The sequence below is a fragment of the Coloeus monedula genome, assembly GCF_965178545.1.
Source record: "Coloeus monedula genome assembly, chromosome: 26".
In the NCBI taxonomy this organism is placed as follows: Eukaryota; Metazoa; Chordata; class Aves; order Passeriformes; family Corvidae; genus Coloeus; species Coloeus monedula.
Genome location: NC_138806.1, coordinates 1,598,605 through 1,624,283, shown reverse-complemented (window position 1 = coordinate 1,624,283; position 25,679 = coordinate 1,598,605). Strand labels below are relative to the sequence as shown.

General features: G+C 55.2%; 2 protein-coding genes across 2 annotated transcripts; both read right to left on the bottom strand.

The window, feature by feature from the left end:
* Positions 1 to 920: 920 nt before the first annotated feature.
* On the bottom strand, positions 921 to 2,043 carry CDK5R1 (cyclin dependent kinase 5 regulatory subunit 1; the record flags this gene model as incomplete). Its single annotated transcript, XM_082297528.1, has 1 exon — positions 921 to 2,043. The coding sequence occupies one exon, from the start codon at positions 2,041 to 2,043 to the stop codon at positions 1,150 to 1,152; it is 894 nt and encodes a 297-aa protein (XP_082153654.1). The 3' UTR covers positions 921 to 1,149.
* Positions 2,044 to 5,551: 3,508 nt separating this feature from the next.
* Positions 5,552 to 23,905, bottom strand: PSMD11 (proteasome 26S subunit, non-ATPase 11). Its single transcript, XM_082297583.1, has 14 exons — positions 23,768 to 23,905; positions 21,811 to 21,912; positions 16,665 to 16,789; positions 14,468 to 14,539; positions 14,114 to 14,171; positions 12,070 to 12,264; positions 11,424 to 11,568; positions 11,130 to 11,190; positions 9,534 to 9,596; positions 8,809 to 8,934; positions 8,230 to 8,265; positions 6,917 to 6,968; positions 5,940 to 6,082; positions 5,552 to 5,816 (listed from the first exon to the last, which is right to left on the bottom strand). Exons 1-13 carry the CDS (start codon positions 23,856 to 23,858, stop codon positions 5,940 to 5,942), a joined length of 1,269 nt encoding a protein of 422 aa, XP_082153709.1. The 5' UTR covers positions 23,859 to 23,905; the 3' UTR covers positions 5,552 to 5,816.
* Positions 23,906 to 25,679: the final 1,774 nt, after the last annotated feature.

The following is a 25,679-nucleotide window of genomic DNA, read 5'->3' as shown; positions in this document are numbered from 1 at the left end:
TTAGCAGGGTCCAATGTACAGCCATGAAGAGCTTCAAGTGAAAAATCAAAAATAAAAATAAATGGCACGTTATTTCTCCCTCTCGTTCGCCAGTTTAACGCCCGATGGACCAGAACTAAACTAGAACTGAGCACACGGAGAAAAAAAAACGATAAAACCCAAAAAGAAGGTCTCAGTCCCCAGGCCTGATACGGGAATACCGGCTCGAGACTGCGGTGTCGGGGTGGTGGCGGGTCTTTGTGCATGGGTGTAATTTTACAGCCATCTCTCGTTAAGGTTTTTCTTTTGATTATTATTTTTTTATGCGTTTTTTTCCTTTTTTTTTTTCCCGAAGACACAAAATGCTCCTGTTTGCATGCGCAATACCACTGGAAAAGCAACAATGACAGAAGAAAGACGGGTTTTTTTCTCTTTCCCCCCCGCAGGTTTGCAGTTCATTGGGTTTGTTCTAGAAGAATTCATATAGCAGCATGTGGCGGCTCCCCTTGCTTGCACACTCAAGTAGATCCTTTACACAATACTCATGATCAGTGCACGATGGGAACAAGACATTTCACATTGATCTCATGAACAGTAGCGGTGATTCCCGTCACCCGGACCCGCTCGGGAATTCGAGTCTCTTCAAAGAAAATAAATAAAGGGGGGGGATAAGGGAGGAAAGGGGGGTGGGGGGTCCCCGGGCCGTGCCCGCGTCTCTGTCCCGGTACTGCCGGTGAGTCCCGACCGGGCCGGTTCAGCCGCCTCCGCTGGAGCCTTTAGAGGAATTTTTTTTCCTTTCTTTTTTTTTTTTTTTTTGCTCCCCTACCTGGGCTCTGTCTCGGTGATGCGCTCACCGGCCCCGCGGAGCCCCGCTCCGCTCCCGGGGGATATCGGCTGGGGGGGTTCTTGTCCTCCCATCCATGAATTGCTGGGATCAATCCGGTGGCGGAGCCGCAGCATCCCCGGGCCCGCAGCGTGGGGAGGGGGCGGCGGCTGGAAAGCGGCGGCGCGGGAGGGAACCGGGGGTCTGCGCTCCGGTCCGCCGGCGGCCGAACCCCCCGTGGGGGGCGGCGGCGGCTCCCGCCCTTCCCCGCCGGGCAAATCCCCCCGGGAAGCGGCTCCGGGCCGGGCGGGCGCGGCGTGTCCGGGGGCGCGGGGGGCGGCGGGCGCTCACCGGTCGAGGCCGATGAGCAGTCGGCCCTTCTCCTCGGAGCCGCTCTCCTTCTTGAGGTCGGCGAAGACCTGGGTGAAGTAGTGCGGGTCGGCGTTGACCTGCAGCATCTTGGGGCTCATGAGGTCGATGATGGAGAGGCAGCGGTCCCAGAAGGCCTCCTTACAGCTCTCCACCAGGAAGGGCTTCAGCGGGTAGGAGATCTCGTTGCCCATGTAGGAGTAGGAGAGGTACAGGCAGGTGAGCAGCACTGCCTGCAGTTCGTGGTCGCTGGCCACCTCGGCCGAGATGACGTCCCGGCACAGCATGTAGAGGAAGACCACGTTGGCCGGCGTGATGAAGCCCTGGTCCTGCCAGCCCTGCAGCAGCAGCGAGCGGTCCACGGAGCGCAGCCAGAGCACAGGGTCGGTGGGCGAGAGGTGCTTCAGGCGGTAGCAGCGGCGGCACAGGAACTCGCCGAGGCAGCGCAGCAGCTCGCTGGTGGACGCCTGCACCACGACCCGGCGCGGGGTGGCGGCGGCGGCGGCGGGCGCGGCCGGGGGCGCCTTCTGCGCCGAGGCGAGGGCGGCGGCGGCGGCGGCGGGGGGCGGCGGGGGGGCGAAGGTGGCGAGGTTGGCGCAGGAAAGCGACTTCTTCAGGTTCTCGTTGTTGAGGTGGGTCACGTTGCTCTGGTAGCCGCCGTTGGGCTGCACCTTCTTGGAGCTCTTCTTCTTGGCGGAGACGGCGGCGATGCGCTTCCAGGGCAGCACCGAGATCAGCGAGTGCCGCTTCAGGCCCTTCTCCTTCGCGTTCTTGCTGTTCTGCACCGCCGTGTAGTGCCCCACCGTGGCCGCCCCCTCCTCGAACAGCGGGGCCTTCCGGTAGCTCGGCGACAGCGACAGCACCGTGCCCATGGCGCCGGCCGCCCGGCGGGCCCCCGCCGCCCGCCCCGGCCCCGGCCCCGGCCCCGGCCCCGGCCCGGCCCGGCCCGGCCGGCCCCGCTCTCGCTGCTCCGCCGCCGCCGCCGCCGCCGCTCAGCGCCGCGCCCGGACCCGCCCCGCGCCGCGCGCGCTCCCGCCGGCGCAGTGCGCGCGCCCGCCGCCCCCGCCGCCCCGCCCCGCGCCGCCACGTGCGCCCGCCGCGACAGCGGAGGCCACGCCCCCTCCGTGTCCACGGATGGAGACGGCCACGCCCCCGACTGTACAGGCCACGCCCCCGGTTGCACAGGCCACGCCTCCGGCTGCATAGGCCACGCCCCTCACCCGGCCGCGGATTGCAGAGCCCCGCCCCGATCGCCCCGGCCCCGCCCCCTCACCGCCTTGAATGGTTTGGGGCCCGCCCCAGCAGCCTATGCCCCGCCCACATCGCCCAGGCCCCGCCTCCCGCTGTTTATGAATGACGGGTGCCCCGCCCCTTCGCCCCGCCCCTCGGCCCCGCCCCGCTCCCCGGGCGCTGCCCGCGTTGGGGTCCCGGCGGCCGCAGCCTCCGCGGTGCCACCGAGTCCCGGGCAGAGCCGGGGGAGCCGCCGAGCTTCCCGACAAGGGCCGAGCACTACACGGAGGGGAAAAGAATAAAAAGCAACGAAATTTTTTTTTTTTTAATCCCAAAATCAAGTTTAAAACCCTTCTCCACCGGCATCCCGGAGCCGCACCCCGGATCTGCACCCGGGCCCCAACACCCCGCACTCGGAACCCCGCACCCCCCCCCGGCCGCTCTTCGCCGCCGCTCCCCCCGCGCGGCGGTGCCTCCCCAGCTCCGGGCCGGGGGCCACCACTCGCCCCGAAGGCACCGGGACAGTGAAATGCCCGGTACCGCGTTCTGAGGCCGGGCCGGGTTCTGGGGAACGCGCCCGCAGTTCCCCTCTCCCCCCGGGTGCCGCGGTCCCGCTTGGAGCCGCCCCCCCCCCCTCCCCCCAGCCCGGCGGCCCTCGCCCTGGCCGGGATCCCATTCCCGCTGGGAGCGGAGCGGCGCCGGCTCTGGCGGGAGGCACCGGCAGCACCGACCTGCAGCGACGCTCAGAGGCCGCTCCGCCGCCGCCGCGGCTGCCGGGCCCCGCTCCGCCCGCGGCCACCGGAGCCGCCCCCGGCGGGACCCTGAGGCCCCGGAGCTGCTGCCGGCAGCAGCAGGAAAAGGTCGGGCTCATCCCGGCCCTGCGCTAGTGACCCAAATTCATTTATACTCATTTATACCTATTTATGCCCTGCTCCGGACCTGCGGCTGCCGATCCCACTCCCACAGCAGGGAAATCTGAAAAAAAACCCAAAATCTCCCGTGAGGACAGACCAGTCCCAAAAACCTGCCTGTCCTTCAGAGCCCATGCAACCCTGTGGGGGAGCTGGTTTTTGGGGGGTGGTCAGGACTCTCTGCAGGACTCTCCCCCTCTCAAACGGCTTTGGAGGCTTTGCTGCATCATGGGGACAGTGACAGCCCAGCCTGGGCACTGTGGTCACCGAGAATCCCCTTCGTCCATTGAAACATCCCTCAGACCCAAGCAGCGCTGTCGGCTTTTAAGCTCAGCCCTGAGTTTAAGCCCAAAGGGTTTAACAACAGGCTTTAGCATTTGAGGGGTTTCGGCCCTGATTTTAATCTGCTTGGAGTGCCTCAGAAAACCCCGTTGTTCCAAAGGCAATTCCAAGGACTGATGTGTCACTAACCCTCCCTGATCCCACCAAGGCACCCGAGCTGGCGTCACCACAGCCCGGCTGCACCATCCCTGCTCCTGCTCAGCTCCCCTCATCCTCGCGCACAGGGACCTGTCAGCCTCCCCATTGTCACCTGTGGGGTCAGGACCAGTTCTGTCCCCACTGGGGGATGACAGCTGGAGCTGGACATGATCCCCAGCAAGGACACACAGGACAGAAGCTGAAGGAGGGAAGAACTGGATGGGATATTGGAAAGGAATTCCTCCCTGGGAGGGTGGGCAGGCCCTGGCACAGGGTGCCCAGAGCAGCTGGGGCTGCCCCTGGATCCCTGGCAGTGTCCCAGGCCAGGCTGGACATTGGGGCTGGAAGCACCCTGGGAGTTTCAGATGGGAAAATTCAAGATATTCTATCAATGACACCCTAAACCTCCTTCCCAGCCTATCGAGTGTGAGACTCCAACCCAGCATAAGGATATTTTCAGGAAAGGCTGGAGGGGTGAGAGGCCACATTTAATCCATTTTTCACCATAATAGTGCTAATAATAAAAATTATTATTATACATTCAGTAGCACTAGAACTTGTGCCAAAAACACATCACAACCCATAAATCTTACATGATGCTGCCTCAAACATTCACATTTGGCATCCCCAAAATATCATCCCCAATGATGCTTTGGTGAGGGGATGATTCCATCCTTCCTTAAGCAAACGGAGAAGCTGCACCCAGCCCAGGATCCGCCCTGGTGGCTGAAGACAGGAGACAGAGGTTTTTGAAAAAAAAATTCTTTATTGGAACTCATCTGAACATCAGATATACCTGGTGTTGGTTAGCAAGAACCGTTTGTACATTTGATATTGATGGTGCCAAAAACCCAAACAGCGACTGACTGGAGGAGATGGAAATTAAGAATAATAAAATAAAATAAAATAAAACAAAACAAAATAAAATAAAATAAAATATAGGGTCGGAGAGGTCAAAATGTGAACAGAAAGGGGAAAATCAGCCAGTCTAAGAGTCAGCGTGAAGGCAAAATATTTCCTGATAAAACAGAATCCTTTTACAAAATATAAATTCTGTAAGAAAAACGTGGAGAGGGAAATAGAGACAGAGGGGAAAGGAAAAATAAAGATGAGCAGGACAGAGATGCAGAAGCTTACACTGCCCAAATGGCATTAAAACTTACTGGAAACCTCACCAGAAAATGGAACATGCTGGAATACACCGTGCTCCGTCCCCCAGGACTTCGGGACCGAGGAGGAAGCTCCCACTGGGCTGTTCCAGAGGGCCAGGCTGTCCCACCTCGCATGGGGAGCCAGAGCTCAGCGCTGCTGCAGCAGAGGCACAGCTGGAGTCGGCTCCGCCGGGCACCTGCTCCTCCTACCAGCGCAGGCGGGGAGGGAGGAAACATTTAAAATCTAAGTCTATCTGCAAACAAGAGCATGCAAGTCAGGCTCCAGGGAAACCTGCGCCGTCCCCTTCGCCGAGAGCGGCCGGGCCAGGGCTGCGCCGACAGCTCCGGCCCGCAGGAAAATCATCGCGGAGCTGCTTTCGAGGGGATCGGAGGCCTTGAGGATGGAAAATAAACCAGCAGTCTGTACATTTTGGGCTTGTTTGGTTCAGTACAAATGGAATCGAGTTGGCTGCTCGGACACCGCCAGCACGTCTCCGATTTCAGGGCGGAGGAGATGAAACAAACTGGTTTTGGGCACCTATTGGTAACAAAACGCTGTCCCTGCTGAACTCTGCCGTCCCTCAGGAAGTGGAAAGCACATGTTTAGGTAGTGTAAGCCTTTTTCCTTTTATTTAGAATACCCTCTTTGTTTAAACAATATTCCCCCCCCAGATACAAAGTTCGGCCAGTAAAGATTACATGGAAACTGGAACACGCATCGTCTGGAATACAAGATGCACCGGATGAGGAAGTTTAAAAACTTTCCGAGCGAAAAGTAGAACAAAGAAGAAAAAAAAAGTCTCCTAACATTTTCCCAAAGGTTTCACTCTCCTGTCACACACACTCTCCAAATGACAGCTAGCAAATTCAACTCTGCAAAGAGAAAACAGAGCCATGTCACTCGACAGGAGAGGGAACAAGGCTCAGGGACACGGAGCACGGCGGGGCCTGGCAGCGACTCCGGAGCTCTGCGGCCCCCGGGGAGGCCCCACTCACCTATGTCAACTTCTTGGCTTTGTTGTAGAGCGAATCCACTACTTTGCTCATGTTCTGAATCGTCTCGAGGGCAGCCTCATAAGTTTTGTCTACGGGGGGTTCGTCGAAGATAATCAGGACACCCTCGCCCTGGTCAAGGATTCCTGTGGGCACAAGCTGCTGTTAGCACTGGGATGCTCGAGGGATCACGGCTTCCAGACAGTAGGAATTCAGGGATCTACCCCAGAAACACCCAACCAGCTGTGCAGGGTTTGGGAAGGGTGCACGTGTTGGGCTGGACTGGCTGATTTTGGTCAGGACTGCTTCAGCATTCCCAGAAAAAAATACATCCCAGAGAACAGCCTGAGAAGCCGTCCAGGAGGTGAGTATTCCTGCTCATTCCCTACCCACTCCATGTGAGTATTCCTGCTCACTCCCTACCATCTCCCTGCCTGCTCAGTGCCCAGCTGGTTTATTGCAGCTGTGCCCAGATGCCAGCTGGGCTCTGTCCTCCCAGAGCGCTCCGTGCCCAGGGTGCAGCTTCCAGGCATTCCCCTCGCTCAGCCACATCCAGGGACAACAGAACCAAGAGCACAGCTGGTTCCCTGAGAGATTATTGGGGCTGCAGCCTGCTGTGGGCCCAGCCAAGCCACAGCACCCCACTGTGCCATGGGCTACCCCCACAGAATGCTCCCGACACAAACAGCTGGGAAAGGTGACCACATCCCTGTCAGCTCCAAGGGGGACAGCCCAGCCTGACCAGACAGCCCAGCTGGGGGTCCCACACTGTCCCTGTCACAGCACAGAGGGACCCAAAAGCATTTCTGAAATTAACCCTCAGGGTTAAGGAAGGTGGATGGAGCAGCAGGAAGAGCCTTCCTGACTGCCACCTGCACATCTGCTGCCTGAGCAGGACTCCCAGGTTCAGAGGAGGAAGGGGAGCCCAGCCACAGCTCGTGCAAACACAGGGCACTCAGAGCTGAGGGATGCAGACTCACCATGAAACTTCTTGTCCAAGATCATCTGTGACAGTTTCCTTTCTACCTCAGCCTGAAATTGAAGCAGAGAAATGAAAAGTCTCCCAGAACTACATAAAAACACATGAATTTTACTGCTGCACACCCAACAGCCCTGGTGGGACGTGAGCACTGCTCAACAGCAGCTCCTTCCTCCCTGAACAGGGCTTGGACACCACTCACTTCTTGAGATGCCTCAGGAAATGAAAGAGCAGCTGTTAATGAGGGAGCACCAGGATGTCCCCTGTTCCACAGGTGACACTGGATCTGTCACTTCACACAGGCTTTACTCGTGGGGGTTCTGGAACTTTCTAACTCAGTTCAGCAAGGATTTAGACAAGAGTTGGCCAAGTTTTATTTAATCCACGCAGGACCCAGCTGAGCTCCTGCCCAGCACCAGGAAGGCCCACAGGAGGCAGCTCCTCTCTGAGCAGAGGGGGCACAGAGCAGCTTTTACTCTATTAGGGATGTGTTGAACACCACAGGCCAGTCTGGGAACAGACTGTGTGCCAGGGGAGGTTTAGGTTGGATATTAGGGAAAATTTCTTCATGGAAAGGGTTGTCCAGCCCAGGGCAGTGGCAGAATCACCATTCCTGGAGATTTCACAGATGTGTGGATGTGGCACTTGGGGACATGGGTGGCCTTGGCAGTGCTGGGGAACATCTGGACTCGATGATCTCAGAGGCCTTTTCCAACCTGAATGATTCAGTGATTCTGTGACCACAAAGGCTGAGCTCAGCTCACTTCCCAACCTCTGGCCTTAATGCCAGCACAAGACAACAGCACTCTGGGGTGCAACGGGCTGGGATTACCGTGGATTTCCCCAAAACTTTATCTGTCTGGGATTATCTGTAAAGCAGTTACTGCATAGTCAGTGTGACAGATGCATCCCTAATGGCACTGCAGGGTGATTAGCTGGATCCTGGATCTTAAGGGTCTAAGTAAGGTTCCCCTGGGAACACTCAGAGGATTAAGCTCAGGGCATGGGGGAAGACTGAGCTGGTCACGACAGAGCAGAGGAAAATCTGCCTCAAATAAAAAGCAAGAGCCAAGACAGGGAGTAAAACCCACAGGAGGGAAGGGGACAGCACAGCAAAGCCTGGAGCACAGGAAGCCTCGATGCCTCCCAGGAGCTGCCTGGGTCAGAGTTCAGTTCCCAAGGGTGAGATTTGCCTGGCAATGCTATGGAGCTCATCTGTCACCCTCCATGTTCAGTTCCCAGTGGTAAATGCCATTTAACCCCAACTCCTCTGCCCTCTGAACACAAGGCACCGACTTCTGGGGAGGTTCTTACCTTTGAGAGCTTGATGAGGCTGGATATGTGTTCAATCTATAAGAGAGACCAACATTCAGGTAAATCTTTAGCTGCCCTTTGGACACACAACACAGAGGTTTGGGTCTCTCCCATGGAATAGCTCAAAGGCCTGGAAATGCTTTGGCCTAAAAATCTCCAGTGGCTTTCTCCACTCTGCAGCTTCAGGCCCCTCAGGTTTCACATCTGATTTTAACTAAGATGGACTGGACGACCCCTAAAGCCACTTCACTCTGAAAGGTGAAATATTTCTTCTCCAGACTATGGCACAGCCTCACCCTGCCAGAGGCCTTCGAAGCCAAATGCTGTCACCTTCAGGGTTAAAAGCCAGTCACCTTTCAGGGAGCATGAGAGAAACAGGTGGAAAGGGCAATGACTCTGGAGTGTGGTTTTCCAAAGGTTCCCTCAGCCTTCTCCTTTTAATTTTAACACAATGAACCCTGAGCTCTGGAAGTGCTGAGCAGCTCAGAGTAAGAAGTGTTCCACATGGGAACAATCCCCTCACCCTCAGCAGCAGGGACAGAGGGCCCAGCCTGTCCAGGTGCTGCTGGAGACATTTACCTGTACTCTGGAGAAGGGTTCGATGACTCTGATCAGGTTCTGTTCCAATAAATTATCATAGAGCTTGGCCAGGTGAGTGTTTATGATGGGGTCGTCCCTGAGCTCCACCTTGTAGTCTGTCAGAGCCTGTGGGGACACGATGGCAGGAAATAATTCTGGTAGCAACAGCTCCTCAAGGTCCTCGGAGGATGAAATCCCCTCCCTGCCCAGCCACATCCCATGGCTAATCCAATCCCTAACTTGGCTAAAAGCCAGAGGATCACAACAGCCCAGCAGCCTTTCCAACATCTTCTATCTGCACCCTGCTGGAGCTCAGCAAGCCCCAGGCTCCGTTCACAGGGAGCAGAGCACAACAGGTTTGGATCCTGACACAGGAATCCTCTCCCTGAGCTCTGCAGCATTCCTGCTGAAACCAGGAAAAATTTTAGCAAGATGCACATCCCAGTGAACAGCACCTAAAGGAAAACTGCATCTGAGTTGGCTCTCCAAAAAAAAAAAAAAATAAATAAAAAGGAAGAAAACTGGGTTCAAGCAAGTTTATCCCCCACGCACTGAAAACCCAACCGGTTGATTGTTGGGGGGTATTTCTTGGTGCACTGTTGCTTTCTATCAATGTTTCCATGGTTTCCTGCTGTGGGATGTAACAGCTCCTACAGCTTTCCAAACCTGGCATTTCTGACGGGTTTTTGCCCAGCCAGGCCCCGTTTTCTGTGTCCCTGACTCACCTTTTCGAAATCTGCCAGCGACCGGTTCTTGCTGGCCTGTGCCACGCATTTTAGTGCTTCTGTCTGTGGGGAAAGAGAACCAGAGGAGGTTATTTTCTTCTGGATTCTCCTCAGGGTGAATATGCCAACTGTGCAGTACCTTGGGAACGTGCTTAAGCAGCAAACCAGGAATGTTCCCTGTCACTGCCACAGGCAGAGGGAGAGCAGCTGCTGAGGGGAGGACAAGCCTGGCAGCTGCAGGACATGAGCTGAGACATCTCCAGAGGGACAAAGCACCCGGCTCTGAGAGCACCAGCTGCAGGTTGGGAGTGAGTTTGACACTGTTTTTAAGGGAAGTGCACATTTTGGCACTGGCTTAATGAACGTGGCCATTTTGGGCCCTCAAGCTGAGCTTCTCCCCTTCAGCATGGCCACTTCTCTGCCAAATGACAGGGGCAGGGCAGCAGCTCCCATGGACACCCCACCATGGACAGCACCAGGGATGGATCTTGTCTACCCCAGAACTGCTGAAATGAAGCAAAATCCTCATCCCCAAAGAATCCCATTTACACCCAACAGTGGGAATCCCAGCAGGGAACAGCAGAACAGAGCCCAAGTGGGGGGGGATGGGACAAGGACAGCCCAGTGCCTCTGGTGCACAAGGCCCAGGCTTCTGCTGCCCTCTCTTTTTGGGATTGTCCCATGCAGAGCCAGGAGCTGGACTAGATCCTTGTGGTCCTTTCCAGCTTGGGATATTCCAGGATCCCCATCAAGCTGCCCCCAGGGCTGCTCTCTCCCTGCTCCCCAGCTGCTGCAGGAATTGCTGCTCAGGGCTGGCTCAGGAGCAGTGTGGGAACAGCCAGCAGCTCCTGCTCTGGAGAGGAGCCTCCAGCTGCCACTCAGGGCAAAGGGATGAGGCAGGATTGGGGCTGCCCTTCCTGATCCAGGAGGGATATCCCCATGTCAGACCTTTTCACGCACTGAGCTCTGCTAATTCCTAATCCCCCGTGGGCAGCTCGTGCATCAAAGCAAAGCCCAGGCTGAGCACATCCCCTGAGGGCACTCCTGGCACACTGGAGCGTGGCCCTGCACCTTCTCCAAGCACCCTGGATTTAATTTGGGGATAGCATTCCCAGCCTGCCACATTCACATGTCAGAATGAGCAGTGGTTTAACACTTCCTGCCTGCCTGGCTCCCACCTCGCAGCCATCCAGGTCTCCTCTGCTCAGCTACACTGCCAGGGATGGAGTCTCAGGACTGGCTACAATGAAGTAAAAAGAGTAACTTGGATTTAAACCCTGCAACAGCTGCTGAGAGCAGGGGGACAAGGACCTGGTGGCATCAGACAGTTTGCAGCTGATGAAAAAAAGCAGGGAGGACAAAAACAGGGAAAATGAAGCCAGCAGCCCAAATTCTGTGGTTGTAAAAATCACTGTAAACCCCTTTGAAGGCAACTGACTTCTGGTAATGACTCATGGTAATTTAATCAGCTCTGGACCTAGTTCGGGACATGCAGGAGTGATGGGTGTTTGGTGTGAAAGGAGCAAAGTGCTTGACAAAACAAATAAGCCACTATTGAGAGAGGTAAGAGAGACAGAAAGGATTAAGTTTCTATACCTGTCTTCCTGCATACCGCAGAGCAAGCTTCCCACTCACTAATGCTTGCACATCTTCTGGGCTGCAGACAGAGGGAACAGAGCATTTATAGAGGAACATGGCCAGCTTAAACCCCAGAGCACCTCAGAAATCCCCAACTGACAGCAAAGTGCTCAACTCAAATATCCCCCCATCAGGAGCACTGATCAGGTGATAAAGACACTGCTTGAGCCCATTAGTTCCGAGTCCCATAAACAAAAAGCCTTTCCCCTGGAAATGCAGGAAGTGTTCTTCCCAGAGCCATCTGCCACCTACCTGTTGAGCATGATTTTGCACAGCAACATGTATTTCAGAGCAGTGATGGCTTTGGGGTTGTCAATTGAATCATTGCCCTCAAACGCCTCATAAAAATACGAATAGGCTGTTTTCCAGTCCTTCTCTTCTGCTGCGTGGATAATACCTGGGAGAGGCACAAATGGGTTAATTCTGAGCATGACTGGGAGAAGACAGAACAATTTGGTTGTTCAGTGCTTTATCTGTGACTTCAGTGACAGGAATCCTTTCCTCCTGTGCCCCCTCTTGCCTCATCTCTATCAGAAGAAAATCCACACCCTCTCTTACGAGGACATTTTTGGACAGACAAGTTTGGGGCACTTCAGGTAAGTGCCTCCAAACTGGGTCAGGAACAATGTGAAATGGGTCAGGAACACAGTGAGAGGCTGGAACAGCAGTGCCTGGGGAGGTCATGGACCCTCCACCACAGGAAGCTTTCAAAAATGGGCTGAAAACACCAGTGTCAGGAACAAGGTCACTGCAGCTGATGCTACCTGAGGCAGAACTGGTGATATCTTGAGGCCCCACCAAGCACCATTTTCCATGATTCCTTCAGGAAAGAAGGAATACCAGACAAGTGCAGTGTCAGGACGAGTCCTGGGCGTTGTCCTTGTCCTGCAGGCCTCACCTGACTGCATGTCCAGCGCTGCCTGCAGCTTGGGGGGACAGTAGATGGCGTTGGCTGTAGTCCGTGCCGAGGTTAAGGCTGCTCTTGCTTTTGGCAGATTGCTCAGGGCATGGTAAGTCTTGCTCTCTAAGAGCTGCACTTCCACCAGCAGTGCCTTGTCATCCATCTTTTTCAATTCCCGAAGCAGTTGGGAGCCTGGCAGAGGGGAAGGACAAAGCTCTGTGAGCTGCTCTGCAACAGCATCACACACACCCAGCCTCTCCAGCGGACACCCATCCTCCCCTGGCAGTCAGGGCTTTGAGGGAGGGAGGTGAGGCTTACACAAGCTCTTCTTCCAAGGAAAAGCAAGGGAGAGGGAATAATGGTGGGACAGTGCCAGTCCACAGCTGGAGGATGAAGCAGTTTTGTGTCAGAGGTGGGGTGTGGGCAGCAGAGTGTCCTGGAGGGGTTGGGCAGTTGGGATGGTCACTCTGGCACCATTCCCAGGTGATTTCCCTCTCCCACAGGGAGCTCCTGCAGAACTGCCCCCCCTGCACCATGAAGCATTCTCAGGAAACTCCTGAGAACACGGGATGAGGGAATGTTTTTAACACGAGATATCTACAGGTCAGATTTAGGAGGCAGGAAGGGACAGCCTAAGAAATGCCAAGACAAGCTGTCACATCAAAGCCTTGTGAGGACAGAACGAGCCAGTCCTAGAGGAAACTTGTCCCCTTCTTCCCCCCACTGAAGAGGTAACTTAGGATGAGCAGAGCTCATCCTCCTCCTCCCTTGCTGTGCTCAGGAGCTGATAACCAGAGGTGAAACAACAGAACTGGGCAGAAACAAATGGATTCTCCCTGGAGACATCGCTGAGAGACTCTGCTTGCACCTGCTCCCCACAGCCACAGACACAACCACATCCTGGTCAGCCACACAGCAATGCTGGTGCACAGCACTGACATCCTGATAGAGCATCAGAGGCTGTCACAGAGGTACAGACCTCCCCAACTCCCCAGGCTGTCCCACCAGCAGCCAAGGGATTCAATTAATTAAGGACAGCTTTGGAATGTGGCCTCTGATCAATTTAAACCTGAGTTCATTACATATCCCTATGCAAACTAGTTCGAATTCCATGCTGAATTCCATGAGCCAGAGCACTCAACATTCTGATGAGATAAATGTCACCCAGGTAACTCTGGACATGACACAGGCTTGTGCCACCACACAGGTTAAGAAGTTCTGGGTCCCAGGTGAGCAGTTCAGGCAGTGTCCCTGCAGTTGTCCCTCAGCCCCGGCGGAGCAGGCTGTGCTAACAACCCTCAGACAGCTTAAACCTCACAGCTTAAACCTCACTGACAGCTTAAACCCCGCTTACAGCACTGCAGTCATTTGCAAAATGAGCATTTAAAAAGCACCAGGGGAGCTGTAAGAGGTCCTGCTTTACTCTGCTTTGGGGCAGAGCAGGAGTTCACTGGTTCATTAGCATCCCTCAGGTGGTGCAGGAACAAATTCTTAAAGCCTCCGTGAGACCCTGGCTAATGACACCCACAGAGGTTTTGCCATTTCCTGATTTTATTGGGCTGTGTTTGACCAAACTGGAGAAAAGCTTCTTTCTCCCTTCAGCCTCTGTGGCCACAGCTGTGTATTCCAGCATGTTCCAGCAGGAGCCAAACCTGTGGCCTTCAGCTGGATACAGCTCTCAAAATTACCTGAAATGAACAAATCACAGAATCCCAGAATGGTCTGGGTTGGAAGAGGCCTTAAAGCTCATCTCATTCCACTCTCAAATGGGCAGGGACACCTCCCAGGCTGCTCCAAGCCACATCCAAAACAGCCTTAGGACCAGGTGAGATGGGTGAGGATGGTGAAACAGCGAGAACAAAGACATCTCTACGAGCTGTTATCACCCAGCTACAGCAAAAGGTGGCAGAACTGGACCAGCCCTGAGAAATTAAGACCCAAATCGTGCAAAACTTCTCAAGGAACATGACACAGTCGATGGCTTTCCTTGTCAAGAGTAAATTAAAAGCAAAGATTTACCACCACCTAGTGGGAACCTCACCTAGCTGCAGAGCTTCTTGGTACCTCTTGGTGTCGAAGTAGAGTGAGACCAGCCTCGCCTGGAGAACAGAAAAGGAACTGCTGTGAGGAAAGCCAGAACAGATTGGCTTTGTAAAATGAAGCTTTGTATTCTTTTCTGCACAAGACTTCACTACATTAATCTGTATTTGTCACATGAAGTGGTGCAGCTGTGCAAGGAGTAAAATCCTGCCTTTTTAAGGAGAATTTCAGGGTAATTAATGCCCTCCCCTGACACGCAGGAAGATCTGAACAGCACACAAGTGCTCTACTTTTACAGCTATTAAATGTGACAAGAGGATGATGCTGCTCCACGTGTTTGGCATCTGGGACCTACCTCCAGAGCCTGGCGTAGGAAAGTCCTCTTCTCTGATTTGGCCCACTCAATACACTCTAAACACAGGTCAACCTTAAAGGGAACAGAAAGAAATCAGTCAATTCTAGAAGTTTTCTTCATTAGTGCCCACCCCAAATGCCTCCAAACGACACCTCTGGTGCCGTTTGGAGGCATTTGGGGTAGGCACTAACACTTTCCCAGAGTTGAAACTCACAGCCAGGATGTATTTTCAATAAAGAAAAATAAATTTCATGTGCTTTAGGGCGTAAATATATCAGATCAGGTGATCTGGATAAAGCAGCAGAGGTGCTGGGCTCTGCTCTGGGGGCCTCACCCATCACCTCAAAGCACAACAAAGAAACTCAGAATTTTCCCATATTTTTCAGGCTGAGATTCCCATGATGGATAAAGCAGAACTGTTCCACCTCAATTAGGTATGATTATATCTTATCTTCTCAGTAACATACAGTAAGTGATCCTGTGGTGCCAGGCTCAGGAATACCTCTTCCCAAAACCTCTGGATTGCAGCTCAACACTGCAAGCCTCGTCAACTCCTTCTCACTGCTCATTAAACATGAACATTTGATGAGAAGCCATTATGAAGTTTCAATTTATTACAGGGTGATAGCTGGAGCATTAGGAGCTGGAGAAATCTCCAATTTCACTGCTTTACTGGGCTCCTGGGAGCCTGCTGGATGTGAGTTCCACTGAGGAAGGAAACGCTCCTCGCAACATTTCTGAATGGATTTGAGATTGCTGCATCAAGGGCCTCACAGGTTGATGTCATCCTTCCTTAAGGTTTTGGGTTTTCAGAATATGCTCCAAAGTGACTATTCTGACTGACTTTTTATTATTTCCATCACCATTACTCCAACCTGTTCCTCTTTTGCAACTGCATCCCGATATTGTCCTTTACACCACGTTTACCTTGAGAAAAGCCTGAAGCTTCTCCTGACACTTTTAGGAGTTCTCTCTTCTCATCCCACCCCATTTCCCCTGACCTCTTCTGTTAGAGAAAGAGGGGGAAAACATTCTGCCACCATTTATCACCCACAAGCCACAAGGACTGGACAGCAAACGAGGGATGTTGGCTGGGTTACCTGCCCTAAGGGATGACAGTTCTAATTTGGCTAATTTTGTGCTAATTTGGCTAATGAGAGTGTCACCTGCCCCTCAGCATGGCAGAACCTCTCTAGCCTGCAACCTGCCAGTCCCTGAGTGCAGGTTTCATGTGCATTTTGTCCCTAACCTGCTGCTCAGACCCTCCCTGTGCCAGCCTTGGTGTGCCAGGACAACCCTCTGCAGGGCAGCACTGCCTGAAACGGGCTCCTCAGCACTTCCAGGGTGCTCCTGTCCTTATCCCACCCCCAAATAACCAACAACTGGGGACAGCTGTACCCTGGGGAGCTGATGAGAATGGAGTGGATCCCAAGTGTGCACTACCTTAGACTGCCTCGGGTTTTCTGGGGGGGAAGCTCATCCACTGGAGCAGTTTACACCTGGTAGCTGCAAAACCCTTTCCACTCCCACTTCAGGAGTGACTTTTGTGTCTCTGCACAGTCAAACACCCATCACAGGTGTGCCCATGTGCCATCCTGACCAGCTCCAGGACAGCCCCTGAGCAGTGGCTCCTGCAGTTCTGTGCTATCCCACAGCACCCCCACCTTTCCTGCTCCAAGCTCTTTGGGAACACATTCCCAACACTGATCACACTACAAAATACTCCCAGTGCTGCACCTAAAAATCAATGAGGTTGGAAAAACCCTCTCAGATCACTGAGTCCAACCATTCCCCCAGCACTGCCAAGGCCACCACTGCCCCATGTCCCCAAGTGCCACATCCACATGGCTTTTAAATCCCTTCAGGGATGGGAACTCCACCCCTGCCCTGGGCAGCTGTGCCAGGGCTGGACACTCCTTTCAGGGAAGGAGTTCTCCCAAAATCCAACCTAAACCTCCCCTGACACAACTTGAGGAAGCAACAAAAATCTAAGACCATGGTGGGAGTCACTCCTAACCTGCAGCAGGGAGAGGCTTGCAGAAAACATGGTTATGAATTCAATTATCTGATGTTTTATTTATAAAATACACCCAAATGCATTAAAAGTTTGCTGCCTGACATGAATAATTCTTCAGTGCGAAGCAAACTAGGTCAGATAATGGTGTTGCAGGCTTTTGAGGAACAACTGCAGCCTCACCTCCTGTCCTGTTGCTGCCTCCATGTCCAGGAACAGGTCGAGCAGGGACCGGACCAGGCGGGCGGCCTTGGCTTTGCTGATGGAGTTCAAGAAGGGTCGGACGTACTTCAGAAGTCCTCCCAGCTCTGTAAAAAACCCCAAATCATGAAACACAACCCCCCCAGCCAAGAGCTGCACCAAGCTGGAGCAGCCCCACATCACCTGCACCAGCAGGATTTGTCACACCAAACATTCCCCAGGTGGTTTCTCAGCATCATCCACGGAACAGAGCAACAAATGTCATCTGCAGGGCAGCCCTGCAGCAAACAGGGGCTGCAGAGGGCACTGGGGGCTCCAGCCTCACCACAGCCCTGCCTGTCACTGCAGCTCCTCACTCACCCCCAGCTGTAACTGCCTCAGGCATGTTTTAAAATGTAAGAATCTGCTAAGTGCTTTGAGATGTTTCTATAAAATAAGGGATGGAGTTTATAATTGAGGTGTGTTTTTATTAACTCACAGTTTGATGCTTTAATCTGCCCCACCTAACCTAGCCCAGGTGTTGGATACACCTTGTGCTCCACCACTGGAAAATTCTATTCCTTAACACTCCAACTCGAGCTTTACCTGATCACTCTGACCTCACTTAACTACATTTCTGCTTCTGCATCTCCTCATTAATTCACAGTTATAAACCAGTCTTTGTAAGAGGTGGAAAAAGGAAAAGTCTTTTCTTATGGAGAAACACTGAAGTGTCATTCCCCAGTCACGGCACAGCAGCTCCAGAGTCACTCAGGAATGTTGGACGTGGTGGAATTGCAGAGCACAAGTGAAAAGTCTCCTACAACAAACACCACGTGGCCCTGGGGAGCTCCCAGCCAGGGCTGCTCCCAGTTTGGGAAGATGATCCTGCAGAGGGGCAGGGTTCAGTGCTGACTCATCAGCACTGGGGCTGCATACTGAAATCACAGCTCTCTGCCCCAGATTTCTAAGTCTCACCCAAATACCAGGTAGATCTCACATTACTGTGTTTACAAGATTCCACAGCAAAAGGAAAACCAAAACAAAGCTGGTAATGACTAATTCGGAAACCTTCTACACCAAACTGGTATCGAATCAAAACTAAAATAAGAGATTAATCTAATGTTATTTCAATTAGTATATGGAGGAGTATCAGGAGAATTTCAGTTTGGAAGGATTCCAATAAAAACAAATGTAAACAAGGGTTCTTCTGTATTTTGTTTAGCAGTAATGCTAAAGAATACTAGTGCTAATTATTGTAAGAACATCTTATTAATATCTAAAAATGATTCTTCATATTTTTGACTTTTTTAACCTATTCACTTTAAGTTTAATCAAGCCTGATACACCTCATTTATCACACTCTTAAGAAGTGGAACTCACTTTTTTCCAATCACTCATGGTGATCATGGAATCCTAAGATAGTTTGGGTTGGGAGGGACCTCAGAGCCCCTCCAGTGCCACCCCTGCCATGGCAGGGACACCTCCCACTGTCCAGGGTGCTCCAGGCTCCGTCCAGCCTGGCCTTGGACACTTCCAGGGATCCAGGGGCAGCCCCAGCTGCTCTGGGCACCCTGTGCCAGGGCCTGCCCACCTTCTCAGGGAACAATTCCTTCCCAATCTCCCATCCAGCCCTGCCCTCTGGCACTGGGAAGCCATTGCCCCTTGTCCTGTCCCTCCAGGCCCTTGTCCAAGGCCCTCTCCAGCTCCTGGAGCCCCTTAAGGCACTGGAAGGTTTCCAAGCACCTCAAAGTGCAGATTTAGAACAAACAGAACTTCTCTTGAGTGTGATCCTCAGCTTTATTTCCCAAACTGCAGGGCAGGAGATCCTGACCCCAGCAAACCACAGAGCCTGACCCCAGCAAACCACAGAGCCTGACCCCAGCAAACCACCTGGACTCAGGACAGGAACACCACAGGATGCTCTGACTGCCACACTTGCTTCCATAAAAGTTTGATTTTCTCTCTGCCAGAGCATAAACAGGCAGCGTTTTGTACAACTAAGGTGCAGCTACTTTAACATCTGAGATTGCAGCCTGCAGGCTGACAGTCTTTACTCCACAGGGAACCTGCTGCTCCATGACTTTTCCCACACCATCCTGTTCTGAGTCCATTTAATCTCCAGTGCTACATCTGGACGCAAATCCCAATCATTTTAATCCAAGTCAAATGCTCTGATCGCCTACACAGCAAACACCCAACCACAGACAGTCCAACACATCAGTTCTGCACAGAGCTCCTCTCCAGGATCTTGGTGGGAGCTGGGAAAGGTGGGCTCTGGATCTTACTGAGGCTCTCCAAGATCCATCAGCTCTCAGGCACCAGCAGGCACCAGGAACCCTCCTCCTGTGCATCCCTGCGCTCCACCAGCTCCTCAGGACCAACACAACCAGTGCCCAACACACTCTTTCCCACAGGAACTTCAGAACAAAGCTGGAAAACTCCAGTGGAACACACTGCACTGTTCATCATCCCACTGATGTGCTCCAGAGCTGCCCCAGAACTCCCCAGAAAGCAGATCCCAAGCCAACAGCTGGAATCCAGCTGTGCATTCTGCAAACTCCACATTCAGCCGTGCAGGCTCGAAGTTCCCACAGAAATTTCTCTCTCCCACCAATGTAACCATCAACTATTTTTAGGATTTTATTTTTCTAAAGTAAATGCAATGCCTGGTAAAGGGGTGTGATTGACAGCTCTGCAGGAGTGATGAGCAGCAGCTCTGGAAAATGAAGCCTGAAGCTCATGCTCAGGGAAGTGCTTCCACAAGCTGACACTCCACATATCCAAATTCCTGCTCCAAGTTATTCCAACCCTGTAGTTCCGTGAAATGCTATAAAAATCTGGAACTGTCATGAAGAAAAGTAATTAACCTGTGAGTTTATCTGCTTGATAAAGATTAAGGATTGAAGAGAACAATTATATTATTGTTATTTTTGTAACAAAGGCTGCACTTCAGCAGAGTCATGGAATCATGGAATGGTTTAGATTGGGAAGGGACCCCAAAGCCCACCCAGTGCCACCCCCTGCCATGGGCAGGGACACCTCGCACTGTCCCAGGCTGCTCCCAGCCCCAATGTCCAGCCTGGCCTGGGACACTGCCAGGGATCCAGGGGCAGCCCCAGCTGCTCTGGGCACCCTGTGCCAGGGCCTGCCCACCCTCCCAGGGAGGAATTCCTTCCCAATATCCACTTCCAGGGACAGTGCAGCCACCACCTCTTTGGGCACTGCAACCCCTCAAACCTGTCCAAGAAGTCCCACTGGCTAAAACCAAACCCTCTGCAGTGAAAGCCACAGGATGAAACCCCAGTGTCTGCCCAGCACCGAGGTCTCAGAGCAGCTGTACCTGGTGCTGCCCCTGACTTGCCACTCCTACCTGGAAAGCTGCAGGAGGGGAAGGGACAGAGCCCTTCCCACAGCTCCAGCACCACCCTAAGCCAGGGCACCCTTTCCTTCATCCTCCACAACTCCAGGAAACACCTGCAGATCCTGCTGATCTCCCTCTGAGCTACACACACCCCCCTGGCTTCTGAATGGGGCCAAGTCCATTTTCTTCCCTCCAGAACACACTCACTCTGCAGTTTACTGGTACCTTTAATACACCACAAATACATTCCACGTTTGTCCCCTCACAACCCTGGGTTTGATCAGTTAACAGTGTTATTTTCAATTCCTCAGCCTTCCCCTTGAAAGAAAATAAATCTATCAATTACCACCCTCTGGGAAAACCCTGGAGCTCTTTATCCTCATGCCAAACTCCAGCTTAAACTCAACACTGCTCCGAGCTCTGCAGAGGTGAGGAGGCCACAAGAACTCTGCCCTCAGTTCTGCTCACCATCAGCACATCCACACTGACCTGAAGAGACTCTGGAGATGATTTCCCCCTTTTTACTCCCCCCCACCAACATCTCCCCTGCTGCAGAGCCCAGCCGTGTTTGGTGATCTCTGGTGAGCAAACACCAGGGTGCAAAGGGCACTGGCACAGCACAGACACCCACACTGAGCTCACTGACTTCAGCCAGGAAAGGGGCACTAGCACAGCAGCTTCCTCTGTCCTGCACGAGCAGCTGAATCCTGTGCTGGGTTTGTTTCCCTCACAGACCCTAAACACAGCCCCCAGCAGCAATCAGAGGTGGACACCTGAGTGAGGTGACACAAACAGCACCTTGCTATCCAGCACTCTCTCAGAGCCAGTCAGGCACTGTCCCCAGCCCTGTCCCACTGCAATCCTCAGTGGGATCAGGGTCTGGAATGCTCATCCGAGCACGTGTGACATGGGCAGAGCAGTGAAAGGGCCCGGCCAAACAGGAGCTTCCCAAGCCCAGTGGGACACCAAGGGACATTTCACAACAGATGTAAACTGTGACCTGGATCTGTGGCTGAGCCCTCACAGAGCTTCCCACGAGCTACTCCAAAGTTAGGCCTGGTGTCCCAACACTTCCAGTGTGATTAAACCTTCTGCTGGGTGCTTCCCCCACCCAGGGCCACACTTGCAAGCAAACATTTTCCACTGCCCAGAGCTGCAGCCCAAGCACAGAACGCTCTGGGTAGGGACACGGCGTGTCCTGAAATGCTCCAGGGGAAAGGCACAGCACAGCTCCAAACTGCTGAGTGCAAAACAACCAACTGCTGCCTTGAGCTCTCCAGGAAACAGGAGACAGGAACAGATTCAAAACCATCACTGAACAGAGAACTCGACTCCATCCCTGTCCCCTCACACACTCACAATAGAGGGACTGTCCCATGCAGAGCTGGGTAGGGGCTGCTGATGTAATGGTCCAGCAGATAAATCAATTAATTGTGAGAGGAGCTGCTGGTGAGAAAGGACTTTATGGGACAAACTTTCCCACGTGAAACCAACCAGGAGACACCTCTCATCTCAAACATAACTTAGCAAAACTTTAGTCACTCATACTGAAACAGCCCCATGTCAAAGGGCCACAGACTGAACTGTGCATTGTTTGGAGCACTGGGCCAAGCAACACCAGAGTAATATTTATGTTCTTTATTTGGTTTTTAGTTTCTGTCCTGTCTCTGAGAGAACATTTCCTGCCAAAAGCTGTTTTTCCAGCTATCCCACTAAGTAAGGAGACTAAATCCATTGGCTGCAGGATCTCCTGCCTGTTACCTCAGCTCCTGATTTCAGGCTCACCTTCTGCCTGCCCAGTCTTGGCCAGCAGCGACCCCAGCTCCAGGATGCTCTGCTCTTTGACTTGCACTGCTTCCTCATCGTTTTCCTGGACATCACGTTTCACTGGGAAGAAAAAGAGTAGGAAAGTTGCCTTTAGTGCTGTTTCAGGTCAAAGACCATCACTGCTGGTCAGCTCCTGGAGAGGTGCCCAAAGCAGGACCTGTTCCAACAGGCACCAGGGAGTTCAGCCTGGCCCAAGAGGTCTGAGAAGTTTAAATGCAGCGCAGAGAAGTTTGCAGTGCTTTGCCTGTGCTCCACAGGGGCTTTACCAGCCCACAGACCCTACTGCTCACTCCAGCTCCAGATTTGAACAATCTCAGCTTGCCCAGCTGTACAAGTGTCGCCTACAAACAGCACCACACACCAGACCCACAGAACCAAGTAAGAGACATTTAATGGCATTTCTGGGGTTGGACACTCCACTTTGGGATTGCTGATGTTGCTGTTTTGTGTATTAAGCTGAGATCCTGTGCACAAAATGCAGCACAACATTAGCAAAGTGAGGTGGGTACATCCCCCCCCAACTCTGGTGTCACACCCGCTGCCCGTGCTGAGCCCTGGCAGTGCCATCACCCTCTGCTCCAGGGGGTGACTCTGCTCCGAGGCAGATAAAGGGACAAATGACACCCAGCAGCACAACCTGAGTGTGCACAGCATCAGTTCCATGGGAGTTATGCACCACACAGTGCTCTTCCTTCCCAGCCACCACCCCCAGCACAGAGAGCTCCTCCAACTTCCACATAAACAGAGCCAAAATCCCGGCTCTACGGAACTGACACTGTGGCTCTCAGTCCCTGTCATTCCGTACCGAAAGCAAGGGAACTTTGCTCTCAAGGAAAAAAGCACCAGAGCAACATTGTCTGGGCCACTCCTGATCCTCCCAAACCACAACAGGGGCTGTGAGTCCTGACTGAGCCTGACCCGCACCTACTACTGAATAACCAGCAAAACACCGAGGCACAAACAACTCTTAAAGCCCTGACAGCATCTCCAAGGTCTAACAGTGACACTACGGAAACTTTTCCCGACACACCAGCGTGGCAGCAGGGTGACAGCATCCCTGCAGAGGTCACCACACAGCACAACAAACAAGAATTACTGGTTTACACACCAGTTTCGAGGCCCACACGCCCCAACCTCGACCCCCAGAGCAGGCGGGGTGCCCACACCACCTCGGAACGCCTTCAGAGCACCGACACCTCCCTGGCACCACGGAATGGCCGGGACAGCCCAAAGGGGCCCGTGCTGAGACCAGCGCCCGGCTGGGACACGGAGAAGCGGACACCGAGGGAACTTCTCCAGCGAGGAGCTGAGCTCGGCCGCGGCACACGGGAAAGCTCCCCCGGCTCCGTGCGAGCAGCGCCGGGAGGGCGATTCAGCACGGGCGGAGTGTCAGCGCCGCGGGAGGAAACACCGCTGCCGGCGGAGCGCTCCCGGGGGGCCCTCGGCACGGCCGGACCGGGCAGCGACACCGCGCCCCGAGCACTCCGCGAACCGCCCCGACCCAAAGAGCCGCGACACCCCGCCGCTACCGGTCCCGCCGCGGACCCGCACACGCCGATCGGGGATCCCGGGCTGGCAGGGTCATTCCAGCCAGACGGGGAGAAGCGGCCGGCACGGCCCCGGGGCTGCTCTGAGCGGCTCCACGGACACGCACCGGCGACCGGCCCCGCCGCCGCCGGGCTCCCGGAGCGCGGCCCCCGCTCCGTCCCGCACCGACAGCTCCCGCCGCCCGTGGCCCCACGCGCGGGGGCCGCCGCCGGTGCCGTCCCGGCGCGGTGCAGCCCCGCGGGGCCGGGCCCAGGCCGCGCTCCCGCCCGGCGCGCACGGTGAGTCAGCAGCGGCGGCGGCGCGGGGCGCTGCGCGGCGCGGGCGGCGGCGGGGCGCGGGGCGGCGCGGGCGGCGGGCCGGCGCTCACCGATGGAGTGCAGGATGCCGATGGAGGCCTCGCGGTCGGTGGAGAGCAGGGACTGCGCGCGCTGCAGCTCCAGCACCGCCGCCGCCGCCATCTTGCCGCTCCTCCGCCTCGCCGCCAGCACGGAAGCGGCGCCGCGGCCACGCCCCTTCCGCGCGCGCGGCATGGCGGGAACTGCAGTCCCGGCGCGCGGGCGCCGGAAGGGGCGGGGACTGAGGAGGGGCGGGGCCTGAGGGCGGGGTCTGCTGAACGGCGCCTGCGCGGGGCACGGGGGGCGCGGCCTGGGAAGAGGGCGGGGCGCGAGGAAGGGGCGTGGCCTGAGGAAAGCGGTTCTGGCGGTTAAATGGGCGGGTCCTGAAAGGGGCGGGTCCTGAAAGGGGGCGGGGCGGGGAAGAGAGCGGGAAGAGGCGGGGACCTGTGGGGGCGGGGCTTGGGGCGGGGCTTGGGGCGGGGTCTGCGCCGTGCGGGTGCCCAGCATTGGGGCGGGGTCTGCGGTGGGGGCGTGGCTTTGCCGAGGGGGCGTGGGCAGGCAAAGGGCGCGCGGGCTGAGGGGAGGGGGCGTGGTCTGGGAGGTGGGCGGGGCCTTGAGCTGGGCGGGAAAGACGTCGGGACGTGGGCGTGGTCTATGGGTGGGGTGTCGTCATTGTGGGCGTGGTCAATGGAGGGCGTGGTCGGGGAGGATCGAGGTGTCTCTCTCGTGGGGTCCGCGGGGGTCCCGTCCTCGGGAAAGGGGGGGACAGCAGCTCGAGGGGCCCCGAGCGGGAGCTGTGCGGGGTCCTGGGCCCCGGGAGAGCCGCTGTGGTTGGGGGGCCGTGGGTGCGGTCCCACCCGCGACATCCCCCAGCCGCGGGTCCAGTGCTGGAGGTGGCCGGAGCGTAGGGACCACATCGATGGCCACGTCCTGCTGGGGGGTCCCCTAGAGGATCCACATCCCCACGGCCCCCCCAGCGCCCCAGACAGCCTCGGGAAGGGAGGAGAGCCCAGCAGGGCCGTGGCACCAGTGACGGCAGGGTGTGTGGGGGAGGCTGTCCCCGTGTCCCCGAGGAGGAGGATCCTGTCCCCGTCCCCGCAAGGAGGACGCTGTCCCCATCCCACTGCCGGATCCACCCTCAGGGCAGCCCACGGTGGGAAAGGCCCTTCCCGTTGTGTTCCCCCGCTGTTCCCACCTCCCCTCCCAGCCCCTTTCCCTGCTCCAGGGGCGCTGCCGGCAGCAGGGGCTGGGCTGGGGGGAAACCTGGCCTTGCACCCTCAGCTGGTCACAAAACAGCCCCCAAATCACCACTGAGCTCCCCAAACCACCCACGGCCGACCCCGTCCTGCTGCTGTCCCCAGCCAGCCGGCATGAGCATCCCTCAGACCAGCACCTTTCTGCTGGAGGAAAAGCCAATTTAATGCCTTAAAGGGTCCGTTTTTTATTAAATGGGGAATAAAACCAGAACCCTGGTGAGCCACTGCGCCTGGGAACTCATGTCACAGTGGGATCACCCAGGAGGTGACAGACCTGGGGACAGGCCTGGGGAGGTGGCACCGAAGCAGTGACTTTTCCCCCCCCTCAGCAGCCAAGTTTTGGTGCCCAGCAGATGATGTTTGATGTGTCAGCGGTGTCTGTGTGGCACTGGGGGGGCTGAGGGAGCTGTTAGACCCCAGCTCTGCCTCCCTGCAGTGGGAAAAGCCAGGGGAGCAGACACTGGGATCGCTGGCACTGAGACCTGACCCACCCCCCCCCCCCCCAAACTCATCACACTGATGGCAGCCAGATCCCGCAGCACCGGGGTGGATCCAGCCCTGTGTCCCTCCAATCACCAGGCAAGAAAACTCTCAGAAATGGAGGGATGATGCATAAAAGCCCCCAAAGGAGGCTTCAAGGGGGGAATGGAGCAGGGATTTTGATGAAGGAAAAGCCAGGAACCTGTGG